This window comes from Gambusia affinis, linkage group LG18 (genome assembly GCF_019740435.1).
Source record: "Gambusia affinis linkage group LG18, SWU_Gaff_1.0, whole genome shotgun sequence".
NCBI classification, from domain to species: domain Eukaryota; kingdom Metazoa; phylum Chordata; class Actinopteri; order Cyprinodontiformes; family Poeciliidae; genus Gambusia; species Gambusia affinis.
The window spans coordinates 3,932,382-3,957,039 of NC_057885.1; the positions used below are offsets into that span (position 1 = coordinate 3,932,382).

Sequence of the window (24,658 nt, forward strand, 5' to 3'; positions counted from 1 at the left end):
CTAAATTTACCCAGCCTCAGCGTTAACGTTGGATGGGAATTTTCTCCGCTGCCTCCGGCGCCGTTCTCAGTCCGTCAGCTCGGCTGAGCAGCATCACGCTGTCATCGCCTCTGTCAAAGCAGGTTGCGTCCGCTGCCGCTGCCCACCGAGGGGGAGCTAGCTAATAACCGGATAATGTCCGGTATGCGTTCAGGGCGGCATACGTCGGCTAACTCATGGAACACTGCAGCTGCTGTTTCTCTCTCTCCGGTGATTTTCCACTTTGATTTCTGTCGGACTTGGACCAAACTCCAGCAGAGTGATTCATCTGAGTTACAACACTGGTTCCAACTGAAACAGGAGGGGGTGTGGGGCTGAGTTGCGCAGTTACAGATCAAAACATGTGGCCAGATGTGTAACTGATTATCCCACTGTTAGTGATACGCGGTTGCTGTGTGTTTTGTTGGTATTGTCTCCATGTCCGCTGCAGTTTTTCCTTCTCCACATCACCTTAGCACAGTGGAACACCGCAAGGCGACTATTTGGGACTTTCTCCTCTAACTGTCAGGCTATTCCTGTGTGACCTCCTCCTCTCAGATCCCTTGTTCCTCTCTGTCCCCGCTGCTCTCCTTCACTCATCTGCCTTTGTTGCGCTGAGCCCTCTCTGATTCTTCTTTTAACTCGTCCGTCCCGTCACTCATCAGCCTCGCTCCCAATTCCTGCCCTCCTCCTCCTCCTTCTCCCTACTTTTCTCTGTTTCCATCACTTCGTCGCGCCATTACTGTAACGGCTGAAGGCTTCGAGGCAGAGCTTTGCGGAAACATGTGAACGAACACATGCCCTCTGTCCTTTCCACACGCTCCTACGCATGCGACACCCTGCATGCAAATGCGTGCAGGGGAAAGGTGGCCAGAGTCGAGGAGAAGGGAGGTCAGGCGGGCGAAGCTGCAACGGCGGGCTTTGTGCTGCGATGCAAACAAATACATCCTGCACCATGGCCTGAAGTCGATTTAGGTCCTCTAAAACGCTCCTGTCATCATCCATTCACCCCCCCCACCCGTTCTACTCGTGATGCCCTAGGAGTGCAGGGACGCCACCTAATGGCGAGAATGCACACCGGCTGCACAGCTGGAGCTGGGTTGGGGGAAGGGAAGATCTGGATAGGTTTCTGTCTGAGTGAAACTCTGGTGGCCTTTAGGCTGAGGATAGAAAAGACTGATTTTTATCAAATTACATTTAAAAAAAAAATTATTTAACCTTTATTTAGTGAAGGTAAGTTCCTTGAGAACAAATTCTCATTTTTAACAACAGCCTGTTAAGAAAACACTGAAACATTGTTTGATAGAAAATTGTACAGCAGAAGAAAAATAAAGATTAGTGCTGTCAATCAATTAACAAATTTAATCAGATTATCAATATGCCTAACTCTGTAAATTTGAAATCTAAATATCGCCCATATCAGAAACTGCCACTGAATGCACGTTTTCAAAACATGCTTAGGAAAATGTTTTATTGCCTCAAATCAAACATGTCTCAAGATTCTTCGTTTTTATTTGGAGGAAGTCACGTTGTTTTAAACGTTAATTTAGAAATGTCCCTCTCCATTCATTTCCTATGGAACTTGTGCGATGAGGCAACGTTCGTCCACCCAACTAACTGGTGTAAGTCATGTATGGGAAATTTTGAGCTCAGAAACGTAAATGGAAACGCACGGGCTAGTGACACAACTCACAAAAGTTTAAAAAAGTGGTAGCAGTAACAAAACATATTGCAGAACGATTGATGACATCTAAGTTATGGAGTTTTAGATACAGATTTGTAGATGATATCATTATAGAGGACTTGGTCACTCTGCTTTGCTTAATGAGTGTCAGGTTATTTGCTGTGATATAGAAAACTAAGTCTTTATTTGACGTTGGGAAGTAATTTATTTATATGACTGTCAAAATGGAGAGTCCTTATACGTAGGTATTTATATGATGTGATGAGCTGAAGTAGTAAACCATCCAGAGATCTGGAGGAGGGGATCTTATGGGGTCACATGTATTTAGTCATGCCATGACAGTCTGGAGATGCACCAACTCACTTTTTTCACTTCTGATACGAATATCTGAGGTTTGGTATTGTCCTATATAGAAAAACAGTTGAATTTACTTTAAATGGTTGTTATTTTTTTATAAACAGAGACAAAAATGCACTGACTTACAAATTAATTTGATAACCCTGCACCAGTACAACACACTTTAATACATCAGTAGCTTCACTAGCTTCACCAGACATGTAAAAAGAACAACTTCTATTTGTTCTTTTTTGGCTTTTATACTTGGCTGTAATGAGACCAATGGAAAATAAATAATGAAGATGTCGATTTTATTTATTTTTTTCAATATTGGGACCAATATAGATATTTATATTGGATCAGTGCATCTCCACTCATGACCATAGGAGCCTTAGGGATGGAACCTATTGGTTTGGTTTTATATAATCACTTCATTAAGAAGGCAAAGTAGACTGGAAATAAATGGATGTAACGTTAACCTCTGTATTTTCTTCCTTCAAGTTGTTAAAGTCTTGGTGCCTGTGTGTTTGCGTGTGCTACAGCTTGGCCCCGGTACCGCGTGCTGCGGGTCCAGGAGCTGGGTCAGTACAACCTGGAGATCCTGTCGGCTGACCTGTCCGACGACGCCCTGTACGAGTGCCAGGCCCCCGATGCCGCTCTGAGGTCCAGAAGGGCCAAACTCACCGTCCTGAGTGCGTCTCTGCTTCTGGCGTCTTCTGGAGACGACGTTCCACACGTGGTTTGTGTTTCTAACGTCTTTCCGTCCATTTCAGTCCCTCCAGATGACCCGGTGATTGACGGAGGACCAGAGGTGCTGCTGAATGCGGGGGAGTCCTACAACCTTACGTGCGTGTCTCGCGGAGCTAAACCGCCTTCGATGGTTGAGTGGATGAAAGACGGGCTGCCGATAGAGGGCGCTGTCAGTACCACTGTGAGTTTCACCACGCTCTTCAAGGGTTCATTCACATCAGCCCTTTGTAGTCCACTTTAGTTGATCTGTATCGGTGTCGGGTTTGTTTGACAACACGCATTCGAACCACACCAGGGTTCACTTCAACCAAACTCAGTCAGAGGTTTGTAGGCTCGCCAGAGTGTATGCGAGTTCGTTGGTGCATTCACAACGAACTCGCATACAAGGCAGAGTTTCTAGGTAAATGAATTGGAGTTTGAGTAAAGTGAATTAAACAGGTCTGGTGTGAGTGCTCAGTTGGACTCAGGAATGTGATCAAGCATTTTCTGGGTGTTTTCACTGGGTCTCTGCTCTCCAGGAGGTGCTTTCAGACAGGAAGAGGGTGACCACGCGGAGCTACCTTCCCATCCACCCCATAGACACCGACACCGGGAGGAACTACAGTTGTGTGTCCACCAACCAGGCTGCTCCCTCTGGCAAGAGCACAACCGTCACCCTAAATGTTCACCGTAAGTCCTGCTGCTGTCACCACCAGGCGTCATATTGAAATCCAATCCAAAAGTATTCATACTTCTTGAATTTTCTCACATCATAGCCACTAATTTCACTACTTTGACTGAAGACTGTTTCTGTATGACATCATCACTGCTAACCCACCTCGTTTACTTTTGCTTTTCCACCTTAAATACCAGCCTGGACGTATTGTTGGAAATCATCTGGGATCTGGGGTTGGAGCTTTTAAGATGCTATCTAATCAGCCAATCCCAGATGTAAAGATTATTCCCTGTTGCCATGGTGACACATCATAACTACTGCCTGAAATTTTGATAAAAAGAACAAATTAGGACTAACTAGTCCAAACTGCTGCCACCATGGCAACCAGAACAAACAGAATGGGTCAAGCAGCATAGCGTTAAGTAGCGTGTGTAACATCTGCCACCAGATGAAGGGCTTTAAGGATGTTAGTAACTAATGCATGAAAAAGCATCTTGCATCAGATAATCCTCTGAACTGCCATGCAGCTGTAGACTCCATGTTCCAAGAGTCTCTGTTCTTCGTTCCAGATCCACCAACTGTGACCCTGTCCATCGAACCGCGCTCTGTCCTAGAAGGGGACCGAGTCACCTTCACCTGCCAGGCTCACGCCAACCCTCCTATTATGGGCTACAGGTGTGCTTCAGCCTCTTTCCTTTGCAACACAAGCTGATGCAGCTGAGCCCATAATTATTCATACACATGGAAGATTTCCATTTAAACCTACTCTGTTTGAATCAAGAAGTTGGTTTTTGATGTCAGCAATTCACTTTTTGGCATCACAACAATCGAACTCTGCCTGTAACCGCTGAGAAGCTTTTTTTACCTTCTGTGTAAACAAGAATGTCATTTAAAAGAAAAACAACAATTGAAACCAGAAGTTTACATACATTGAGATAGCTTTTTTTCTCGCCGTCTGAATTTCAATCTGATCGAGCTTCTCTTGTTTCAAGTCAGGTGGAATTACCAGAATTATTTCTGCTTGCTAAACTCTACAACAATGAGAGAAATAATATGTTAGGTCTATTTATAAATGGTTTCTAAATGAGAAGTTTACATTCAGAAGTAATGAGTCGAAAACCCAGAAATTTCTTATAGCTTGACTAACACACTTCCGCTAATTAGATACTCACCTGTGGATGTCTTGTAAGGCTGTGAGAAGCTTCTGGAAGGAAACCCAATATGTTTGACCCAAGACATGCAACTCAAAGACAATGCTAGATTCCTCTTGATGTAATTTGCAGGAATAAAATTAAAGGGCATTTTTCACTGGAACGTTATCACAATTCTGCTTTTGACATGAAGATAGAACGTCTCAGGAAAACAGTGAACTGGAATTATGTTGTTTTTGTTTGTTTAGAAAATTTGTGAGTTTTTTTTGGAAACGTTGCCTTCAAACTGCTATCTTGATGTCAAACCAGTGTGTGTTTGTGTGAACGGCAGGTGGGCTAAGGGCGGCGTGGTGCTGCAGGGCGCCAGGGAGAGCGTGTTCACCACCAAGGCCGACCACTCCTTCTTCACCGAGCCCGTCTCCTGCTTGGTCTTCAACGCGGTGGGGAAGACCAACGTCAGCATCCTGGTGGACGTTCACTGTGAGTCTCGCCGCACTCGCCTCACCGTGACGGCTGCTGGAGCTCACAGACATAATAATCGTCCACATTTCTTCCTCCAGTCGGTCCCATCCTGCTGGTGGAGCCGCAGCCCAAAACAGTGGATGTGGACTCTGATGTCACCCTCAACTGCAAATGGGCCGGAAACCCTCCACTCACCCTCACCTGGTTCAAGAAAGGATCCAACATGGTAAAAACTAAACTCAAGCTTTTTGAATTCTTAGTCTGCCACCGACAGACACATTAATATTCATAATGTGCACTTGGGATAACCAGGTTTTCTTAAGTTCCTTTAAAAAAATCAAATCAAATCTTGTTTTTAAAAAAAGAAAACATTTCAAATGATTGATGGCCAATTTGATGTCTTTGATTTTAGACCCACATACTTCTGCAGATGCTATTCAAGGCTTACAAACATCCCTGTTTTTCCTCTAAATGGTCAGAAAATAAAACTGGCCGAACAGTTTCATTTTAGTTCTGTCAGACTACAGGACATATCCCCAACAATGAAGGTCTGTGTCCCTCTGGACGTCTGCAAACTGCAATTTGGCTCTTTATGTTTCTATTAGAGTAATGACTTCTTCCTCACTGAGCGGCCTTTCAGCTCAGAACACATTTCACTCAGGATAATGATTCTGTCTTATCAACTCCAGCAGCATCTTTGGTTTTTGTTCTGTGGTTTATTTGCACATTTTGGACGAGAACCCGTTCCTCCCTGGAACAGAACCCGTTTCCTTTCTCAGCAGTGTGATAGTTGGACAGTCCCATCATGTCTGTATTCGTGTATAAATGTTTGAACAGATGAACGAGGCACCTCCAAGAATCTGAAGATGGAAAACTTTTGATTTTGAAGGCATGAACAAATAAATTTCTCGCCTGTTCTTTCTCTTCATTATTGTGGCGTTTAGCAAACAGAACTAATTTAGGTAATTTTGATAATTCTAACTGACCTAAAGCAAAATAAGGATTTTCTGTGGGGGAAAAAAAAGGTGGATGTGTGGTTTTATTCCATGTATGACATGCATCAGATAGTTTTCTTTGATTGAAGCATTTACTGGCTGGAGTTAAGATGCTTTCATCTTCTGGTTTTAATTGGGCCAGAACTGGATAAAAGCCAGAAATCCCTCCTCACATCAGAACCACTAAATATGTCCCGACTCGACTCGCGCCCACGCCTGTATAATCAGGTGTTTCTCTCTCTGGGTGGTTTCCTATGTAACCATCATTTTCCTCGCTTCATTTTCTGATGGATGTGGTTGCTAGGCAACTAAAAAACCCTTGTGATGGATTAAGAACTGCATCGGGTGTTTACATTGTCAGTCAGATTGGGTCAAAGTAGTAGATCACGGCGACTCTTTTAAGTGAGTAAAGCATGCGGAGAGCGCGGTGTGGACTGTTCCTTCACTCTGCTGTTTGCTCTGTTTACATTTGTTGCCTCCCCCACAGGTTCTGAGCAACAGCAACCAACTGTATCTGAAGTCAGTGACCCAGGCGGACGCGGGCCAGTACGTGTGCAAGGCCATCGTTCCGCGGATCGGCGTAGGAGAGACCGAGGTCACGCTCACGGTCAACGGTCAGAATAAAACTTTCTAGTTCACACTTTAAGGCTGCAGTACGCAACCTTTATTTAACCACATATGTAAAACATATATGTAAAGCAATATTTGGAAATATCATCACATCGTGACAGTTTGGTGTATGAGACAGATAATCTGTGAAAAAAAAGAATCGAACGCCTTCTTCCAGTGCTAACTATAAAGAGCCAATCAGAGCCAGGAGGCGGGTCTTAGTGCTGTCAATCATCCTCATGTACCCACTGCTAGCTGTGTTAGGTTACAACTTCTTCCCGACAGTAGAACCTGTCATGAATGCTAACATGCTAGTTAGCATAGCCACCATGATGGTAGACAAACAGTTTTACCGGGACGGTAAGTTGCTTCTACGCCATTAGCACACTTAGTGCGTATATGAAGTGATTGACAGCGCTAAGACCCTCCTCCTGGTTGTTTTCTTCAGACAGCAATAGTAGTTCAGGAGAAAGGAGATCAGTCTTTTCCCTGATTATGTGTCTCATAACACACTGTCACGGCATGGTGACACTGTGTTATGAGACAGATGATCAGGGAATATCTAACAAATATTTAAAAAACATATTTTTTTAATAAAAGGTACATACTGTGGCTTTAAAAGCGGTTGATGAGTCTGTGATCTGTGTGTGTTCACAGGTCCACCCATCATCTCCAGTGAGCCGGTGCAGTACGCTGTGAGGGGGGAGAGAGGAGGCGTGAAATGTTACATAGCCAGTACACCCCCTCCAGATAAGATCGTAAGTATAAAGCACCTAGTAGAATTGTTTACATCATTTGAAACTTTCCACATCCTAAACAAAGTAGTTCATTATTATGTGAAAGGAACCTGATACATAATCTATCTATTGAGATTCTGACTTAGACTGAGGCTTTGATCTTAACCTCAACTCCTCTCCTGCCTCTTCCTGGTTTTCTTCCATCATTGTCCTTCATTGAGCTTCCTTCATCCTTCCTAACCAGCTTCCCTGTCTGTGCTAAGGAAGAGCATCCCCACAGCATGATGCTAGCAGCTTCGTGTTCCACCATGGGGGTAGCGTGCTCAGGGTGCAGTGTTAGCTTTCTGACATACATAGCATTTGTATGTAGGCCAGAAAAGACAAATTTGGCCTCATCTGACCAGATGACCTTCTTTCATGTGTCTGCTGTGTCTCCTACATGACTTTGGCTATAAACTTGATTTTTATGGCTTTCTTCAGAAGTGGGCACACTTCTGCTGACGCTCTAATTGCAGAGCTAATTCTTTGTTTAGCACTTTAATGCTTTTGCTAACTTGTGAAAGAGTTTAGTGCGCTTAGCTTCCCCTAGGTCATTTTTTCTATATGAATTCTACATCGCTAGTTTAAAGTTTTGTAAACTTTCAGTCAAATAAAGTTTGACATCTGTATTGAAGTTTTGGTTATTGACTATTAAGAATTCATCATGCAGTTAGACGTTTATATTGATGCTCTTACTCTGAAGTGGGCGAAAACTGTTTAAGCAGCAGTTCTGTTCCCTTTCTCGATGTTTTCACCCCAATAACTTTATTTCAAATAAGGATCATACAGAAACAAAATAAATCAAATCCATGGTGGATTATATCTGCAGATATATGAAGGGAAGGGAACTTTATCTTTGGAAGGTGACTACGTGTGAAAGGGTTCAAGACTTTTGCGAGACTCTTTAGCAAACAGTATGGAGCACCTTCAGTGAAAACTTTCAAATCTCAGCGATGCATCAATTATTGAGCTGGGAACGACGACAGACAAGGAAAGGCTTTGGCCACAAAGAGCACATGGTTGTAGCTTTTAGGCTAACAGCAGTTGGGATTAGACTGCTTCCTGTCCCTTCCTAAATGACTCGCTCCCTGCTCGCTGGCTGCTGTTAGACACTGTCTCTGGGTTTTTTTCTCTCTCTTCTTTTCTGAGTGGTGACTCAGCCTGGAACCCTCTCTCAGAGCGTTCCTCCATCCTAGCACACAAACAAAGGAACTCTAAGTCAGTCCGCTTTTAGCTCTGCGTCAGTGCGCAGGCCGGATGCGGCGCGGTGCAGCGCGGCCGCCTCGGCTCCGTGACTGATCCGTCCTGACTCGTGGCGCCGCGCTCCCTAATGCGACCGGGGAAGTTGGGGGACAGAAAGACATTTATAAAAGATGAAGGACTGGAGAGGAGCAGTTGTCCCTGTAAACGCCACAGCCAGGAAGTTCCGCTCCCCACAGCCCCTCTGCCCCACTCCCAATAAGTGGGCACATTATAGAAACATGTGGGTTTATGCATAATTAACTGAGGCCAGTACAGTACTTGAGTGCTGAATAATACAGCTGCTTTTAGTGGCTCTAAAGGTGGAGAATGAGCAATGTTCTCGCCAGCTCAGTCACCCACTGTGATGCTGCGCTTAAACTCGCAGAAACATGAACACTGCTGCCGCTCGCATGAGAGCCTGTTCAAGTTTTTTTTTGTTTTTTTTTTTCCTCCCTCCCTCCAGGGGGTTTTTTGTGGGCTCTAGGGTCCCTTATTTGAAAGTAAGCTGACAGGAGAGGGGGGAAGACATGCGGCAAATGTCGACGGGTCCGGGAATCGAACCCACGACGGCCGTGTTGAGGACTCAAGGCCTCCAAATGTGGGTTGCGCTATCTCCTACGCCACCACGGCACGCCCACTGTTAGAGTTTCTTTTGGAGGAAGACGGATGCATGCGGCCGCCGCTGATTACATCAGGCAGATAGTCAGTGGACACAACAGAAGAAGGATTTAAGGTTTTTCTTTCCAATTCAACTTTAAACACTAGCTGCACTATGTTGGGTTTCTTTCCGTTACACACATATGAATGTTAGAGGGACAGTATCATATAAAATCCACTTTTTTGAACTTTACATCCAGAAAATACCTGGAGTGATGTCTTGATTCTTTCATTCATGTTAGAAAAATCCTTTGATCTCCCGTGGCAACCATTCAGCTGTGCAAAATGCCTGGGTGGACCTGGGTACGCCTTGGAGACGCAGCTCCTCCTCAGAGCTTCAGCCCTCCGCTGCGCTCCTTCAGACTAGCCAGCAGCAATTAGCAAACACCTGGTGGAACTGTACATCTGCTGAGCTCATTATTTGAGCTACGTCTCAGTGAAACGCTGATAAAAACGTTTTTAAGGGTTAATACAGAAACCATGCTGTGATGACTTCCTGAAGGCGGAGTTTCAGAAAGAGCAGGAGTTTTTAAAGAGACAGAAGCCCAATTTTGCATGTTTACCATTGAGCGGTCAGTTTCTCTGAAATCCCTCCATATATTAGCTTGTTGCAGGTTGCCTTGTCCTATTGACGCTGTATGCATTCTTCAGCAAGTACCGCCTTCGCTCACACAGCGCGCTACTCCTCAGAAATAGCCTCTCACCTTAAGATCGGTACAATGCCGATGGCGTTTTTTTTCTTTTTTCTGGCACATGCCAAATCTAGACTCAACCAATCTGAACACAGTGGTCCTGCGGGCAAATACTCTTCTAAAGTACCTCAAAGGGGTTTGAGTTGCATGTAAGATGAATTCGCTGCAGCCGAATCGGAATGCCTCTCTTTGATTGAGTCTCATCAGGCCGTCGTTCTGTGTGCGCGCTGCAGGTGTGGGCGTGGAAGGAGAATGTGTGGGAGAAGGAGAAGGGCACTCTGCTGGAGAGGTACACAGTGGAGCAGAGCAAGCCAGCCGCTGAGGGCGGCGGCGTCCTCTCCACCCTCACCATCAACAACGTGATGGAATCGGACTTCCTGTCCACCTACAACTGCACGGCCTGGAACGCGTTTGGCCCGGGCACCATGATCATTACGCTGGAGGAGAACGGTGAGCTAGAAACACACACTCTGTGTTGTTTGAGTGAGTAGTTACACCCTGATTGTACTCCTAACCTGTGGTGTGTGTGTGTGTGTGTGTTTTCCCCCCCATCACACACAGAGGAGTTCCCAGTGGGGATAGTAGCTGGCAGCACAGTGTGTTCCACCATTGTCCTCCTCATCTTCCTGCTCATCCTTGTTCTCGTCTTCTACCGGCAGAGAAAAGGCAGTGAGTCATGCTCTCTGTAAGGTCAAAGGGCGTCCGCTCCTCCTCCGGTCTGGGGATGTTGGCTCTCTTTGAGTTCCCGCAGCTCGTGAAAACACCCCGTCTCCACAGGGGTGTGCCCGGCCTGTTTTTCACTCTCGGTGTGTTTGCGCTCGCAGGCCGGCGCGGGGTCACGCTGGGTAAGCCCGACATCAAGGTGGAGACGATCACCAAGGAGACCCACAGCCTGGAGGAGGACTCCGGCAGCGTGTCCACGGCCTCGCGCATGGTCAAGGCCATGTACTCGGTGAGTGGCAGGCAGCGGGGCGTCTGTGTTTGGGTTGGGATCTGTTTCCGCAGCCCGTAGCTGTAGAATAACTCCCTGACTCCCTGCGGTCTAACCACGCTGTACCTTTTTAACTGAAAACAAACACCAACCTACTCTTCACTCACTCCTTTTTAACTCCTCTTTCTCTTTTTCTCTCATACTCTGTTTCCTCCTTCCCGCTCCTGTTTTCTGTTCTGGCTCCTCTCCTTTTTGTTTGTTCTGTTGTTTGACGGTTTAGTTTCTCCCTTCTGTGTCCTTCTCTCCCTCTAATCAGCCTTTTAAAGATGACATAGAGCTCAAGTCGGACCTGCGCAGCGACACCCTGGACACCCGCCAGGAGTACGACCTAAAGGTGAGCCTTTCTGTAAAACTCTGCAGCTTTTTTATTTGGACTGAAGTTCATATGGAGTTGACGTATATCATTTGTCACATTTTTCAAATTATTATTTAAATTGTTAGAGCATAGGAGCAAAACTACCCCGTGTGGCCCTAAGTAAATATAGTAACATGGACATATTGAAACCTGATGTCACACACACAAGAAATGCTGACAGACTCCATTGGTTTTAGTTGTCAAGTTATGACTTAAATCTTAAATGTAGGCGTGATATAAAGAAGAAAAAGGGAAACAGTGTTTGGCTATTAATTTTCAATACTGACACCTAGAAAATGAGGTTCAAGGGTATCACAATTCATATCGGTAAAAAGATTTTATAAAAATAAAATTGCGAGGGAAAGGGAAGTAGGTCAGTTATGCTAGCTTGACTTTGAACTCCGCAGCACCTCTACGTGTTGAGATTGTCGATGTGTTTCAGTTCATTTAAAAAAATAAATAAGGCAACCCACACATGATCTTTAAAACCTCTGTGTTCAGATAATCATTTATTAATAATCGCAAAAATGAAAACTGAGCCTGAAATAATAAAACTGTAATGAACTGAATGTTTGTGTGGGAAATGTTTGTGTCTTGTTGTTAAATCCTGATACACTCTAGGTAATATCTACTTTGTCAAATAGAGGAGCTGTTGTTGGTCAGCTGTGCATAATGTAATAGAAACACAGAGAGCAAGAAGAAAGAAGAATACAAGTGGATTTTAGTTCCTGTATTATTTTTGCTTTGCTGCTGTTAATTAATAAACCCACATCTCCAGGTTTCATGTTGGAATTCTTCCCCTCTGAATGGAACGTAAAAGAATTCTCTTTTTATCCTCCTGCGTTGTGGATATAAACACTAACATTCAACATGTCTACAGGCTTTTGTGAGTCCAGAAATGGACCACTGTAAAAAAAAACATAAAAATCAGAAAGTCACATTTTTGTCTGGAGGATAAAGGCCAGGTGCTGCAGCACCCTGACAGTGGCGGGTTACGTGTTTGTTGTCGTGCTGCAGCTGCTGCAGAACCTCTCGCTACTGTGGCATGCAGAAGTTTGAACCATTTCTGGTTTTCATGTGTTTACCTTTAACCTTGTGTGAAGGCTTTTTGCTTTTTCACATAGTAGAGCCAGCTCCGTTCAGATTATGCAATTTCTTCAGAAATGCAATCATCAGTTCCAATCTGGTTGTTATATTTACTCAACTTATCTTTATCTGATATTCAAATTTGCTGAATAAACTGAAACATTAGTGCGTGACCAGAATGTAATACTCTTCCGCTTCGGTTTGTGATAAAGCATTTTGAACCACCAAGCTGCCAAAATGTTCCTCACAACCCCCCCCCTTCCTATTCTAAGAATAATCTGCGAGGGCAAAAGAAGGCAGACCCCTGAAGCTGAAGTGTTGCCTCAGATCATAGGGAAGAAACGCAGACCGGAATCCACCCCAGGACTCGGTTAGATCACCCTGACGTGCTTCTTTTCTTCTTTTTCCCATCCACCGCCTGAAGCACTATCCAGTGAAACAAAGTTAGAGGGAGGGAAGATGCCTGAAATAGATTGGCACATTGCTGCCAGAATAAGACAACGGATAAGCAAATTACCAAGTTGTAGCCGCAGGCCTCAGAAATATTCCACAGAATCTTGGAATAAGCCTTTCAGGATTCATTGAAAGGCTTTTTTTCCAGCCTTAAAGCAGAGGATAACTTTCACAGCAACTGGGCGGTCCACGTGTTTTCTCATACAATTTTTTGTATGAGAATAGCTGTCAAGGATATTGTGATCTCTACAAAGCAACATAAACACAAATTTAAAAAAAAAGCACTGATAAGCAGGCTGTCCTCCACAGAGAATGTGTGGCAAGTAAAATGATAAAAGATGAACTGAACTCTTTCTCTTTTGGTATTCATCTTCTGAGAATATCTGATGGTGGAAGTTATATGCACATTACGGAGTTGGAGGGACTTAATGGCACAACTTAATATGCATTTACAAGTGAAGTTATTCACTTGTAAATTCACTTGCATTTTTGTTTAAATATGTCATATCCTTTTATCTTTGGAGTTTTTACTAATTTCAGGTTGCAGAAGTGTTCACACGCCTCAGACGTGACATTTTGTCTAGTTGATAAAACAAACTTCTACATATTTAGATGAGTATTGAAAAGTTTTCATTTTAACGGTGGCAGGCACTCATCTTGGTTCTTGCTGCAGCGCCACCACAGGCAAAGAGTGGAACAGGTTTTTCAAAGGGTTTGGTTGTTTACACTCAGAGCAGAGACAAACAGAACCACAGCAGCTGGAATTGTAACAAATGTTTCTGTTCTGCACTCCAATCAGGTGTTTCCACAGCTGACAGTAAAGTGTGAAAACACTTAACACTCAGCATTTATTTGAAATCATCTTAATCCTTCTCCCATCTGTTTCCACCTGCCTCTGCAGGACCCCACCAACGGATACTACAACGTGCGAGCTTCCACCCAGGACGAAGTCCACCCTGGGTCCCGTTCCACCTTGCACTACTCCGACTACCGCTCCCCTGCAGGAACACCAGGCGGTGCAGCCTCCATCAGTAGCAGCACCGGGGGCTCTGGAGCCACCGCCAGCGGAGGAGCCCCCGTCCCCCCAGGACCGCTCACCTCCCCTGGACGCCCGCAAGCCTGCTACGACCCCCGGCCGCCTTCCAGACTGTCTCACATCAGCTATGCCCAGTTCAACACGTTCACCCGCGGGGGCCAAAGCCAGCAGCCCCCCGCCAACCCCGCCCCAGCGGCCACTGACTTCCCTGGTGACTGTAGCCTCCTGGATTCCACTTCCCAGCTGGCCTACGATAACTACGGCTACCCTTCACACTACCAGACCTACCGCATGGGCTTCGCACCTTCTAGCCTGGCCCCGCTGGAGGCCGGCCCCTCCTACGAGATGTACGGGGTGGGGTCCGGGGTGCCGAGCCCGGGGGTCGGGGTCAGTCCCGGTGGCCCGGCTCCCTCCGGATCAGAGACCGGGTTGGGGAAGTACGGCAGCTCCACCCGCTTCTCGTACACCTCGCAGCACTCTGACTACTCTCACAGCCGACACACACAGCGGATGCAGACTCACGTGTGAGAGTGAGACACCGGAGCCCTCCTCCCCCCTCCCACCCTCACAGTGTTAGCGGAGCATAAAGAGGCATCTTATAAATAGAGTCGCACCGAAAAACACACACATACACCCATAAATGTACATGTCCTACTGGACACAAACACACATAGACACACACACACACACACAGACACAGGCACAAATCCTGAAATCATGCCGAAGAGAGAGAGAACACAGGGTGAAAATGAAGGATGTTTTAAAGAGACAGGGACGGGAAACTCTGATTTCCCTCACTCCCAACGTACGTAGACGCTAGCTCTGTGAGAGCGGACAGCGCAAGTCACAATCAGGCCGAGAGAAGACGAGAACTTGCAGATCCAAGGAGCCCCCACCCCGTTCCGAACTGACGTTGTAAAGCTGAGGGGGAGAAACCTTGGCCAGTGGGAGCCACGTCTGGCCGCCATTTTTAATTTTCTTTTAGCTGGTTGTCTTATTCAGTGATCATAGAGCACATAAACAGTAGTGTCCCAGAGAGCCCGTGTGTACAGTGCGGTCGGGCCCTGTTGGAGGGTAGTGGGGGGAGGGAGGGTGGTCGTCCATCATGTTGCACTTCGTCCACTGTATTCATCCTCTCAACTATATCTCTGTTGCGTCTTCTGTTTATTTGCACACCAGACTAGAGCTTTGTATTCTATTTTTTAAACATTACAGAATTATTTTTTTCAGCGTAAAACATGTATGTTAATCGTGTACGATGTTACGGACCAAACGGCGGAACCCGAGGGAAGAGCTGCCCCGGCGGCTGGAACCTGAACCCCCCTCACCCCACTCTCCCGATGTTAAAAAAAAGAAAAGAAAAGGAAAACCTTGTGCCAAACGTTCGTGTTCCTCCGGACCACGTGTATGCAGTAGACGCTCCTCCTGTCGGTGGAGACATCGCTGTTTGTTTTTTTTTTTGTTTTTTTTAACCATAAAGCCTGGTGCAGACGGGGGGGATGATGGGGTCTGGAGTGGCCTTATGGGGGAGCGTGTCATGCATTTTCCATTTTTGAATCATTCCTCATTGTTTGCCAAATCTGGCCGAAGGAGAGAGGTTTTAATGAAGGCTTGTCCGCAGTATTTACATGTATTAATGCGTGTGTGTGTGTGTGGTTGGGGGCTGGGGTTGCACACTTCCATTTGTACAGTGTGTTTGTATAGAAGCGTGAATGAGCGTGCGTGTGTGTGTTTCAGTATACGTCCATATCATTTCTCACCAAGCCGTTCCAGTACTTTTATACCTCTGGTAGGACTGTAACCTGTATTATCGTGTCTTTGAATTTAGGAGAATCCGATGTTTATCTTATCGTACTGTTGGTAGCAGAAGACAGCTGTTCAAAAAGATGTACGACAAACATTATCAAACTCTCATTTTTTAATTTCATTATCCTCAATATTTTTTAAAAATGGTATGTAATTATTTTTCCACAGTATTACATAAATAAAAGCACTGTTTTTTAAGAAAGTCTTGTGTGTGTGTGTGTGTTTTTTTTTTTGTTTTGTTTTTTTTTCAAAAAGACTCAGTTATAAATCTGCAGCGTGTGAATAAAACATTTGAGTAGTGGCTTGCTTTTTTTATATTAAAATGTTCAACATGTTTGCAACAAACATTTCTACATATATATTTGATTTCTGAAAGTGGCATGTAACCATTCATATTTTTAATAGATTACTGGTTTTATTGTGAAGTGATGATTATGATGTGTGTGTCAATACTTTTCATTGTAGCTGGCAAAAATCACATGCGGGATACCCCAAGGTTTTAACCTGGGGCTCTTCTTTTTTTAATGTTTAAATGCTCCCACTAGTTGAGATTATAACAAAAATAAGATACGTTAGCATGATACACAACCCTACACTACAGTGTTACTAATGATTGAATCAGCTCAAACATTTAACAGATGCATAGAAAAAATTGGTTCATGGATGCGCCATAACTTTCTCCACTAAGTAGAAAGTAAGAATTTTTGGACCTAAAGGAGAACCACCAAGAGCCAGCACACAGCTTCAATTATTACAGCTTGAAACTAATGATCAAAACAATTTGGTATTATAAACCATATTGCTGTGGTTTATAATACCACTGCAATGATTTTTTGTGGGGGGGTTTTCCTGAATTTTTGTTTTGTTTGCTATTAGCCAGTTCTCACCTTGTACATCAGTTACACAAAACTGATGTGCAAACACTTTTTATGTAGAAAATATACATGTGTTTATACAATGACAGTGGCTTTTGTCAGAGACTTTACAGAATTTCGAATTAATATGAGTTACAACAGTTAATTTCCCTAAGGGATCAAAAACATATTTTTGGACTGAATTGAGTAATAGCCTACATATTTTTAAATATCTTTATGATTTACAAATTTCTTTTCAACAATTATCTGACAGTTTTATTATTTTCAATAAAATCTTCAAATTTGTAGGTCATTATTGAGCAAATAAAATAAAATTTAAAAAAATCACTGTTTTGGCCCTTATCGCAAAAAAGTTTGGACACCACGGTCGTAAATTATGTTGAATTAGCAATGTATTATTTATGCCGACAGGGGGCGGTAACGCTCTAAACCCTTTGCTGAAGCCTCGGAAACAACTAAAGAAGAGAGCCGGCTAGTTGTTTAACAGCCAAGATGGCGGCGACGATGTTGAGGTCGCTCTCCAGGCTGGGAGGACGTCCTTCAAATAATGTATTACTGAACAAGAGCTTACTGAGCCCTGGCTGTTCGCTACTGCAGAACAGGTATGATGAGAAGGAAACACCTGGATATATGAACTTTGTTCCGCTGCTTCTATGCACAGACTGGAAGGCTAATGCTATCATTATGCTAACAAGGTTTCTCTGTAAAAAAAAAAAAAAAAAAAAAACGCCTGTCAAATCCACACACTCTGAACTATAAGTACGCGTTTAAGCGAGGTACTATAACAGCAACACAAACATACATGGATGCATTAAAGCTTAGCTGTCGGAATATTCTATTGTTTATCTCAGACAAACTGCATTTTTCTTCAGTGTTTCATTCTACCTTCTTCTGTAATTATGCAGCTGTCCCCTCAGTGTTAATATTAGTCAGTTTTAGCCATAAGAATGGCCCTAGCTTGCTTTCGTTTGGGTATATAGTCAAGGCGAGACTCAGGACTTAACGTCTTATGTCACCATAATGTATGACGTAAAGTGAAAACAGATGTGGTGTAATTAAATATAATATTTGGGGGTTTCACACCTATACAAAATAGATATACTGTAGATATATCTTGATATTACCTCGACCATTCGTATTTCCACCCTGCGCTGCTGGATAGAAATGCTGGGGAAGACTAAATCCTGGAGGGCAGTGCTTTAAACAGTATGCTAATATCAGGTCGATAAAATACGATTTTTATTTAATTAAATAAAAATCGTATTTTATCGACCTGATATTAGCATGCTAATATTAATTAATTAAATAAAAATCGTATTTTATCGACCTGATATTAGCATGCTAATATTAATTAATTAATTAATTACCGACTGATTTTCGATATCAATATTGGATCAGGACGACTCTAATTACAGCATCACCACCTCAAAACAAACATAAAACGTCAAAAGATTAACTTTTGTTCCGTTTTTCCCAATCTTAGAGTTGTTTAGTTTTGCAATGCTATTGGATAGGAAATTAGCATATGCTACCCCCATGCTACAACCCTTCCTCACAGCGTTACAAACTACCACAACATGAAAAATGTTGGCTGAGCAAGATCTCTGATTCACTGCACTAGATTAATAAAAAAAAAATAATAAAATTAATAACATGTAATAAAGGGGAAAATATCTTTTGGAATGTTTTGGTGATTATTACAATCTCTCTAGAATATATGTATTTTTTTAAACATCTGAAATATAGCATGTTTTTAATTGTATTTGTTACTACAAAATGTTCAGACAACCTTAGAAAAAAAATGTAATACTCTATATTCATCTTGTTGTGTGAGTGCCCCTAGGCTCCATTCTGGGGCTCCTCTTGTTTTTAACTTGGTGTTGAGAAATCCTGTTCCATTTGGGTTCCAGGCAGAAGCAGTGGCAGCCAGATGTGGAGTGGATGGATCAGTTTTCGGGGGTGGTGATGTATCCCACCGAATTCAACAAGAACTGGAAAGTTCCCCCATGGAACGGTACGAAGCAGCCCGCCTTTTTGTCGCCTGCTCTCCTCCTCCACTTCAGTCCTGAACCGTTTCCCTCGTCTCCTTCCAGACAAAGATCCCCCCGCGGAGAAGGACGTGTCCAACCTGACCATCAACTTCGGGCCCCAGCACCCGGCCGCTCACGGCGTGCTGCGCCTGGTGTTGGAGCTGAGCGGAGAGTCGGTGAAGAAGTGCGACCCGCACATCGGCCTGCTTCATCGCGGCACCGAAAAGCTCATCGAGTATAAAACGTATCTGCAGGTACGGAGCAACAGGCACAATGTTTTAGGGGTTTTGTTTCTGACATAAGGATGTAAGAAAAAACGCAAACAAGGGGTTATTTCTCTCCCATTTAGATCAATATTTCCTAGTGATTTCTTCCCTTGTCCCTCAGGCTCTGCCGTACTTTGACCGTCTGGATTATGTGTCCATGATGTGCAACGAGCAGTGCTACTCTCTGGCTGTGGAAAAGCTGCTGAACATCCAGGCTCCGCCTCGGGCCCAGTGGATCAGAGGTGCTCTTTTGATGTGTTCACGCACAACGCATGAATGTCAAATTGCACTACTTAGCTAACGATTAATGTGTTGACAACTTTGTTCCGTATCTAATTAATCAAACGGATTCCTTCCAATCTGGCGTGTTTGCAGTTCTGTATGGAGAGCTGACTCGGATCCTGAACCACATCATGGCCGTCACCACGCACGCACTGGACATCGGCGCCATGACGCCCTTCTTCTGGATGTTTGAGGAGAGAGAGAAGGTCAGCAACATGCCTGGCTCTGTAGCGCAGTGTTAATGCAACAAGACGGCTTCGTCTGGATTGGTAATGAACCTGAAAACATGCTTGTCGTCTCCCAGATGTTTGAGTTTTACGAGCGAGTGTCCGGAGCCAGGATGCACGCAGCGTACGTCAGACCAGGTGGCGTTCATCAGGTGCGGACTGGACCCTCGTTTCTTTCTCTAGAGTCAGTGATGCATCATAACCAAGCTGGGTTCATGGGGTTCGTGTGTTGCAGGATTTGCCCCTTGGCCTCATGGATGACATCTATGAGTGGTGCAAGAATTTCTCCCTGAGGATTGATGAAGTGGAAGAGGTAACCCAAATGTGAACAAGTAAATATTGATTATCAGCTGTAGTGCAGAGGGAGCTGACAGCAGAGCCGTGTTGGCTTCTGTCTGCCCAGATGTTGACCAACAATCGGATCTGGAAGAACCGTACTGTGGACATCGGGGTGGTCAGTCATGAGGACGCCCTCAACTACGGCTTCAGGTAAGCCTCTGATTAAAGTCAGGACTCTGCAGCTTTATGGGTGGCTGACGCCGTTATGTCGTGTCTTTACCAGCGGAGTGATGCTGCGGGGGTCGGGTATCAAGTGGGACCTGAGGAAGTCCCAGCCGTACGACAGATACGACGAAGTGGAGTTTGACGTTCCAATCGGATCCAAAGGAGATTGCTACGACAGGTAAAGAACAATTTTATGCTGGTTTATGTCGGCTTGTTTACAGTTTAATTCTAAAACATTTGATTTATCCCAAAGGGAAATGAGATGTTGTCGAAACTCGTATCTTTATAGTGGATGGTGACACAAGGAATCAAAAGATGAAGAGTTTCCAGGCAGCATCATCACTCCTAATCCATCTTGTTTGCTTTTGCTGCTCTTTCCTCTGGTTAGAAAGACAGGCATAGAGATGTTGGAGTAGGGGATCTGATCCTTTATCCATTCTGACCGATGATTTAATCTTCCTCCTTTTTCTTTGGGATTTGGAGTTTTAAGCTCATAGTGCAGACATTACAGGTCCTTCTCATAATATTAGCATATTGTGATAAAGTTCATTATTTTCCATAATGTAATGATAAAAATTGAACATTCATATATTTTAGATTCATTGCACACTAACTGAAATATTTCAGGTCTTTTATTAATAATGATGATTTTGGCATACAGCTCATGAAAACCCAAAATTCCTATCTCACAAAATTAGCATATTTCATCCGACCAATAAAAGAAAAGTGTTTTCAATACAAAAAAAGTCAACCTTCAAATAATTATGTACAATTATGCACTTAATACCTGGTCGGGAATCCTTTTGCAGAAATAACTGCTTCAATGCGGCGTGGCATGGAGGCAAACAGCCTGTGGTCTGCTGAGGTGTTATGGAGGCCCAGGATGCTTCGATAGCGGCCTTTAGCTCATCCAGCGTGTTGGGTCTTGTGTCTCTCAACTTTCTCTTCACAATATCCCACAGATTGTCTATGGGGTTCAGGTCAGGAGAGTTGGCAGGCCAGTTGAGCACAGTGATACCATGGTCAGTAAACCATTTACCAGTGGTTTTGGCACTGTGAGCTGGTGCCAGGTCATGCTGAAAACTGAAATCTTCATCTCCAGAAAGCTTTTCAGCAGATGGAAGCATGAAGTGCTCCAAAATCTCCTGATAGCTAGCTGCATTGACCCTGCCCTTGATAAAACACAGTGGACCAACACCAGCAGCTGACATGGCAACCCACACCATCACTGACTGTGGGTACGTCACACTGGACTTCTGGCATTATGGCATTTCCTTCTCCCCAGTCTTCCTCCAGACTCTGGCACCTTGATATCCGAATGACATGCAAAATTTGCTTTCATCCGAAAAAAGTACTTTGGACCATTGACACCAGTCCAGTGCTGCTTCTCTGTAGCCCAGGTCAGGCGCCTCTGCTGCTGTTTCTGGTTCAAAAGTGTTTTGACCTGGGGAATGCGGCACCTGTAGCCCATTTCCTGCACACGCCTGTGCACGGTGGCTCTGGATGTTTCTACTCCAGACTCAGTCCACTGCTTCCGCTGGTCCCCCAAGGTCTGGAATCGGCCCTTCTCCACAATCTTCCTCATTGTCCGGTCACCTCTTCTCGTTGTGCAGCGTTTTCTGCCACACTTTTTCCTTCCCACTGAGGTGCCTTGATACAACACTCTGGGAACAGCCTATTCATTCAGAAATATCTTTCCTGTCATATCCTCTTGCTTGAGGCTGTCAATGATGGCCTTCTGGACAGCAGTCAGGTCGGCAGTCTTACCAATGATTGGGGTTTTGAGTGATGAACCAGGCTGAGAGTTTTAAAGGCCTCAGGAATCTTTTGCAGGTGTTTAGAGTTAATTCGTTGATTCAGGTGATTAGGTTCATAGCTCGTTTAGAGACCCTTTTCATAATATGCTAATTTTGTGAGATAGGAATTTTGGGTTTTCATGAGCTGTATGCCAAAATCATTGTTAAGACAATAAAAGACCTGAAATATTTCAGTTAGTGTGCAATGAATCTAAAATATATGGATGTTCAATTTTTATCATTGCATATGGAAAATAATTAACTTTATCACAATATGCTAATATTTTGAGAAGGACCTGTATTTGAGCTTTTTAGATGCTTATCAGACACTCCCAGTTGTAAAAGCAACACCTTGTTGCCATGGTTATGCATTATAATCACATATTGAGAAAAAAAAAAAGTGGAAACAAAACATCTTCAAGCTGCACTTTCTACTTTTCTGTTTCTGCTTGGATTAGTCGTGTCGTGAAACAGAACTCTTAAATTTCCTTCAGTTATTGGGAGGATAAATTGATGTGGAGAGAAATATTACTCGTAATAAGCTCCTGATTTTTTATTTATTTATTTTTTTCTATGCATTTTTGTGTGTGTGTGTGCAGGTATCTGTGCCGGGTGGAGGAGATGAGGCAGTCCCTCAGAATCATGCTGCAGGCCCTCAACAAGATGCCAGAGGGGGAGATAAAGGTGGACGACGCCAAAGTGGCTCCACCCAAGAGATCTGAGATGAAGGTAGGCAGAGCGGGTGGATCTGTCTGGATTCCTGATCAGAGTTTTGATCAGTTTTGCTGTTAAACTCACTTCAGGGATGTAACTCGGTTTGTGTTTTCCCTCTGTTCCTCTCAGACGTCCATGGAGTCTCTGATCCATCATTTCAAGCTCTACACTGAGGGCTACCAGGTGCCCCCAGGGGCCACATACACGGCTGTAGAGGCTCCAAAGGTGAGGCCCCTCATGCTGGGACCTGTTTAGGTTGTGTTTTATTTCACTTTTTCTTGATTTTTCTAAGTTCTAAACCAACATTCTCCATGCTAATTATGATGCTAATAGACTATGGTGACTAAAGCCTCACATGGTCACCATGGGAACACTTTAACCAGGTTTCAGCTTCCCAAGGTGCACTTCCTTTGTCCTTTAGAATATTTCAGAGAATATTCCAAAATATTCCTGGAAGATGCATTCCACAGAAAAATCCCTGAATACTGAACCATGAATAGAGTGAATACTGTTTACTGTGTACTGATCTACTCTTCACTTTGTTTAGTAGCAAAACCCAAAAATGCACTAATATTAGTCAGCATTTATGTTTTAGACAGTCTACAGTCTTCATTAATGATAGAGTCTTGACATTTTTTTAAATACCCTCGCACATGACTTGTAACTATTAATAATTGGTCTCTAGTTGGTAATGGAGCTGTTAAAATCCTCAGTCTCAGTGTGTTTAACTTTAAAGTGTGTGATGTTGTTACTGCTTTGTTCACACCGCTTTGACATCCAGCTCCTCTCAAGTTAACGCCACAAAACACGTATTTTATTGGGATTTTATGTGATAAAGCCATAAATGGCATGGGATTATTATGAAGTGAAAGTAAATGAATGGTTTTAAAAACTGTTAAAAATCTGAAAAGTGTGGCGTGCCTGTATATTCGACCCTGAATCAGCATTTTTTTAACCCTAGTTATGTGAATATTAGCCACGCATACAAAAATAGCGCTAGATTAGATGAAGAGATTATGTGAAGAGGAGTTTTCAAATGGATTCAGGTTTGGACTTTGACTGAGCCATTCTAACACACAAATGTGGTCTGATTTTAACGTGCTCTTAATTTGGGAAATCTGAGATCAGTCAATTTTCCAAAATTGTTTTGATTGCTGAGAACAAAACACCTGCATGTGAAACTGATCTTATCCCAAATCAGGCCTTTTAAAGATCAGAAAACTGCAATCAGTGCTCCGCTGGTTTGGTCTGAACCGTTGTATTGTTGCTCTGGTTGAATTTCCACAAAAACCACATTATACGTAACAATTGACTCCTCCTTTTCAGCCTTTTCTTTAACTAAACTCAACATTCAACCTGTCAGCACAGACAACACTCTAACCACAGTTTATTTCCAACCGGTGCGGTGTGTTAACTGTCTGTGTCTGTGTGTGTGTGTGTTGCAGGGGGAGTTTGGTGTGTATCTAGTATCAGACGGGTCCAGCAGGCCGTACCGCTGTAAGATCAAAGCTCCGGGATTCGCTCACTTGGTGCGTACAACATTATGCAGAAGAAAATAAAAACGCCTCCTGATCAATAATTTAGAATATTTAACCGCTTGTCCTCCAGGCTGCTTTCAAATGTTTTTGAATCCCTTTTAGCTGACGGCTACATGAAGCAGCTTAGGATGTTTAACTTGTAGCTTTTAGGGCAAAACTGTCTTTTCCACTGCATAAACAAACTATTAGTGCAGTTAGTGGAGAGACTTCAGGCTGTTTAGTCATGAATAATAATAAAAGAAGAAAAAAAACCCCGTTGTTATAGCTGCTCTGGAGGCGTAGAGGGCGCTGTTGGTGTGGACATTAACGTGTGCTTCTGTTTAGGCCGGTCTGGATAAAATGGCCCAAGGTCACATGTTGGCAGACGTGGTGGCCATTATTGGTGAGAACCGGATTGTTTTCATCATTAGAAAAGCAGAAGCGGTCATAAAGTTTCACCTCTCAGCCCCGTCTCTCTCTCTCTCTCTCTCTCTCTCTCTCTCTCTCTCTCTCTCTCTCTCTCTGTTTTCTCCCCTCAGGAACTCAGGACATCGTGTTCGGGGAGGTTGACCGTTAACGCTGCTGATGAACATTGTGCTTCTTGCTTTCTGTTGGATCTGGTCGGCCTCCGATCACACATGTATAATACTTAAATCAACTTAATAAACCTTTTATCTCCTCAATCTTCCTGTC

General features: G+C 43.8%; 2 protein-coding genes across 5 annotated transcripts in view; both read left to right on the forward strand.

Moving 5' to 3' along the window:
- Nucleotides 1–15,956, forward strand: part of kirrel1a (kirre like nephrin family adhesion molecule 1a) — a 38,007-nt gene extending 22,051 nt beyond the window's left edge. For 2 of the 4 annotated variants that reach the window (XM_044097970.1, XM_044097969.1), the window contains exons 3-15: nucleotides 2,581–2,730; nucleotides 2,812–2,969; nucleotides 3,307–3,457; nucleotides 4,013–4,118; nucleotides 4,926–5,074; nucleotides 5,155–5,282; nucleotides 6,539–6,665; nucleotides 7,318–7,418; nucleotides 10,261–10,477; nucleotides 10,589–10,696; nucleotides 10,852–10,979; nucleotides 11,239–11,352; nucleotides 13,814–15,956. In XM_044097970.1, coding sequence (XP_043953905.1) covers nucleotides 2,581–2,730; nucleotides 2,812–2,969; nucleotides 3,307–3,457; nucleotides 4,013–4,118; nucleotides 4,926–5,074; nucleotides 5,155–5,282; nucleotides 6,539–6,665; nucleotides 7,318–7,418; nucleotides 10,261–10,477; nucleotides 10,589–10,696; nucleotides 10,852–10,979; nucleotides 11,239–11,352; nucleotides 13,814–14,476 — 2,300 coding nt within the window. In that variant the 3' untranslated portion in view covers nucleotides 14,477–15,956. The remainder of the gene's footprint in view (nucleotides 1–2,580; nucleotides 2,731–2,811; nucleotides 2,970–3,306; nucleotides 3,458–4,012; nucleotides 4,119–4,925; nucleotides 5,075–5,154; nucleotides 5,283–6,538; nucleotides 6,666–7,317; nucleotides 7,419–10,260; nucleotides 10,478–10,588; nucleotides 10,697–10,851; nucleotides 10,980–11,238; nucleotides 11,353–13,813) is intronic. The other 2 variants (XM_044097972.1, XM_044097971.1) reach the window with 1 other exon arrangement.
- Nucleotides 15,957–17,078: 1,122 nt separating this feature from the next.
- ndufs2 (NADH:ubiquinone oxidoreductase core subunit S2) lies at nucleotides 17,079–24,650 on the forward strand. The gene is made up of 14 exons (XM_044097973.1): nucleotides 17,079–17,231; nucleotides 18,540–18,643; nucleotides 18,723–18,913; nucleotides 19,047–19,167; nucleotides 19,301–19,413; nucleotides 19,512–19,586; nucleotides 19,670–19,747; nucleotides 19,838–19,923; nucleotides 19,997–20,116; nucleotides 22,334–22,463; nucleotides 22,578–22,673; nucleotides 23,894–23,977; nucleotides 24,311–24,368; nucleotides 24,505–24,650. Exons 1-14 carry the CDS (start codon nucleotides 17,122–17,124, stop codon nucleotides 24,540–24,542), a joined length of 1,404 nt encoding a protein of 467 aa, XP_043953908.1. The 5' UTR covers nucleotides 17,079–17,121; the 3' UTR covers nucleotides 24,543–24,650.
- Nucleotides 24,651–24,658: the final 8 nt, after the last annotated feature.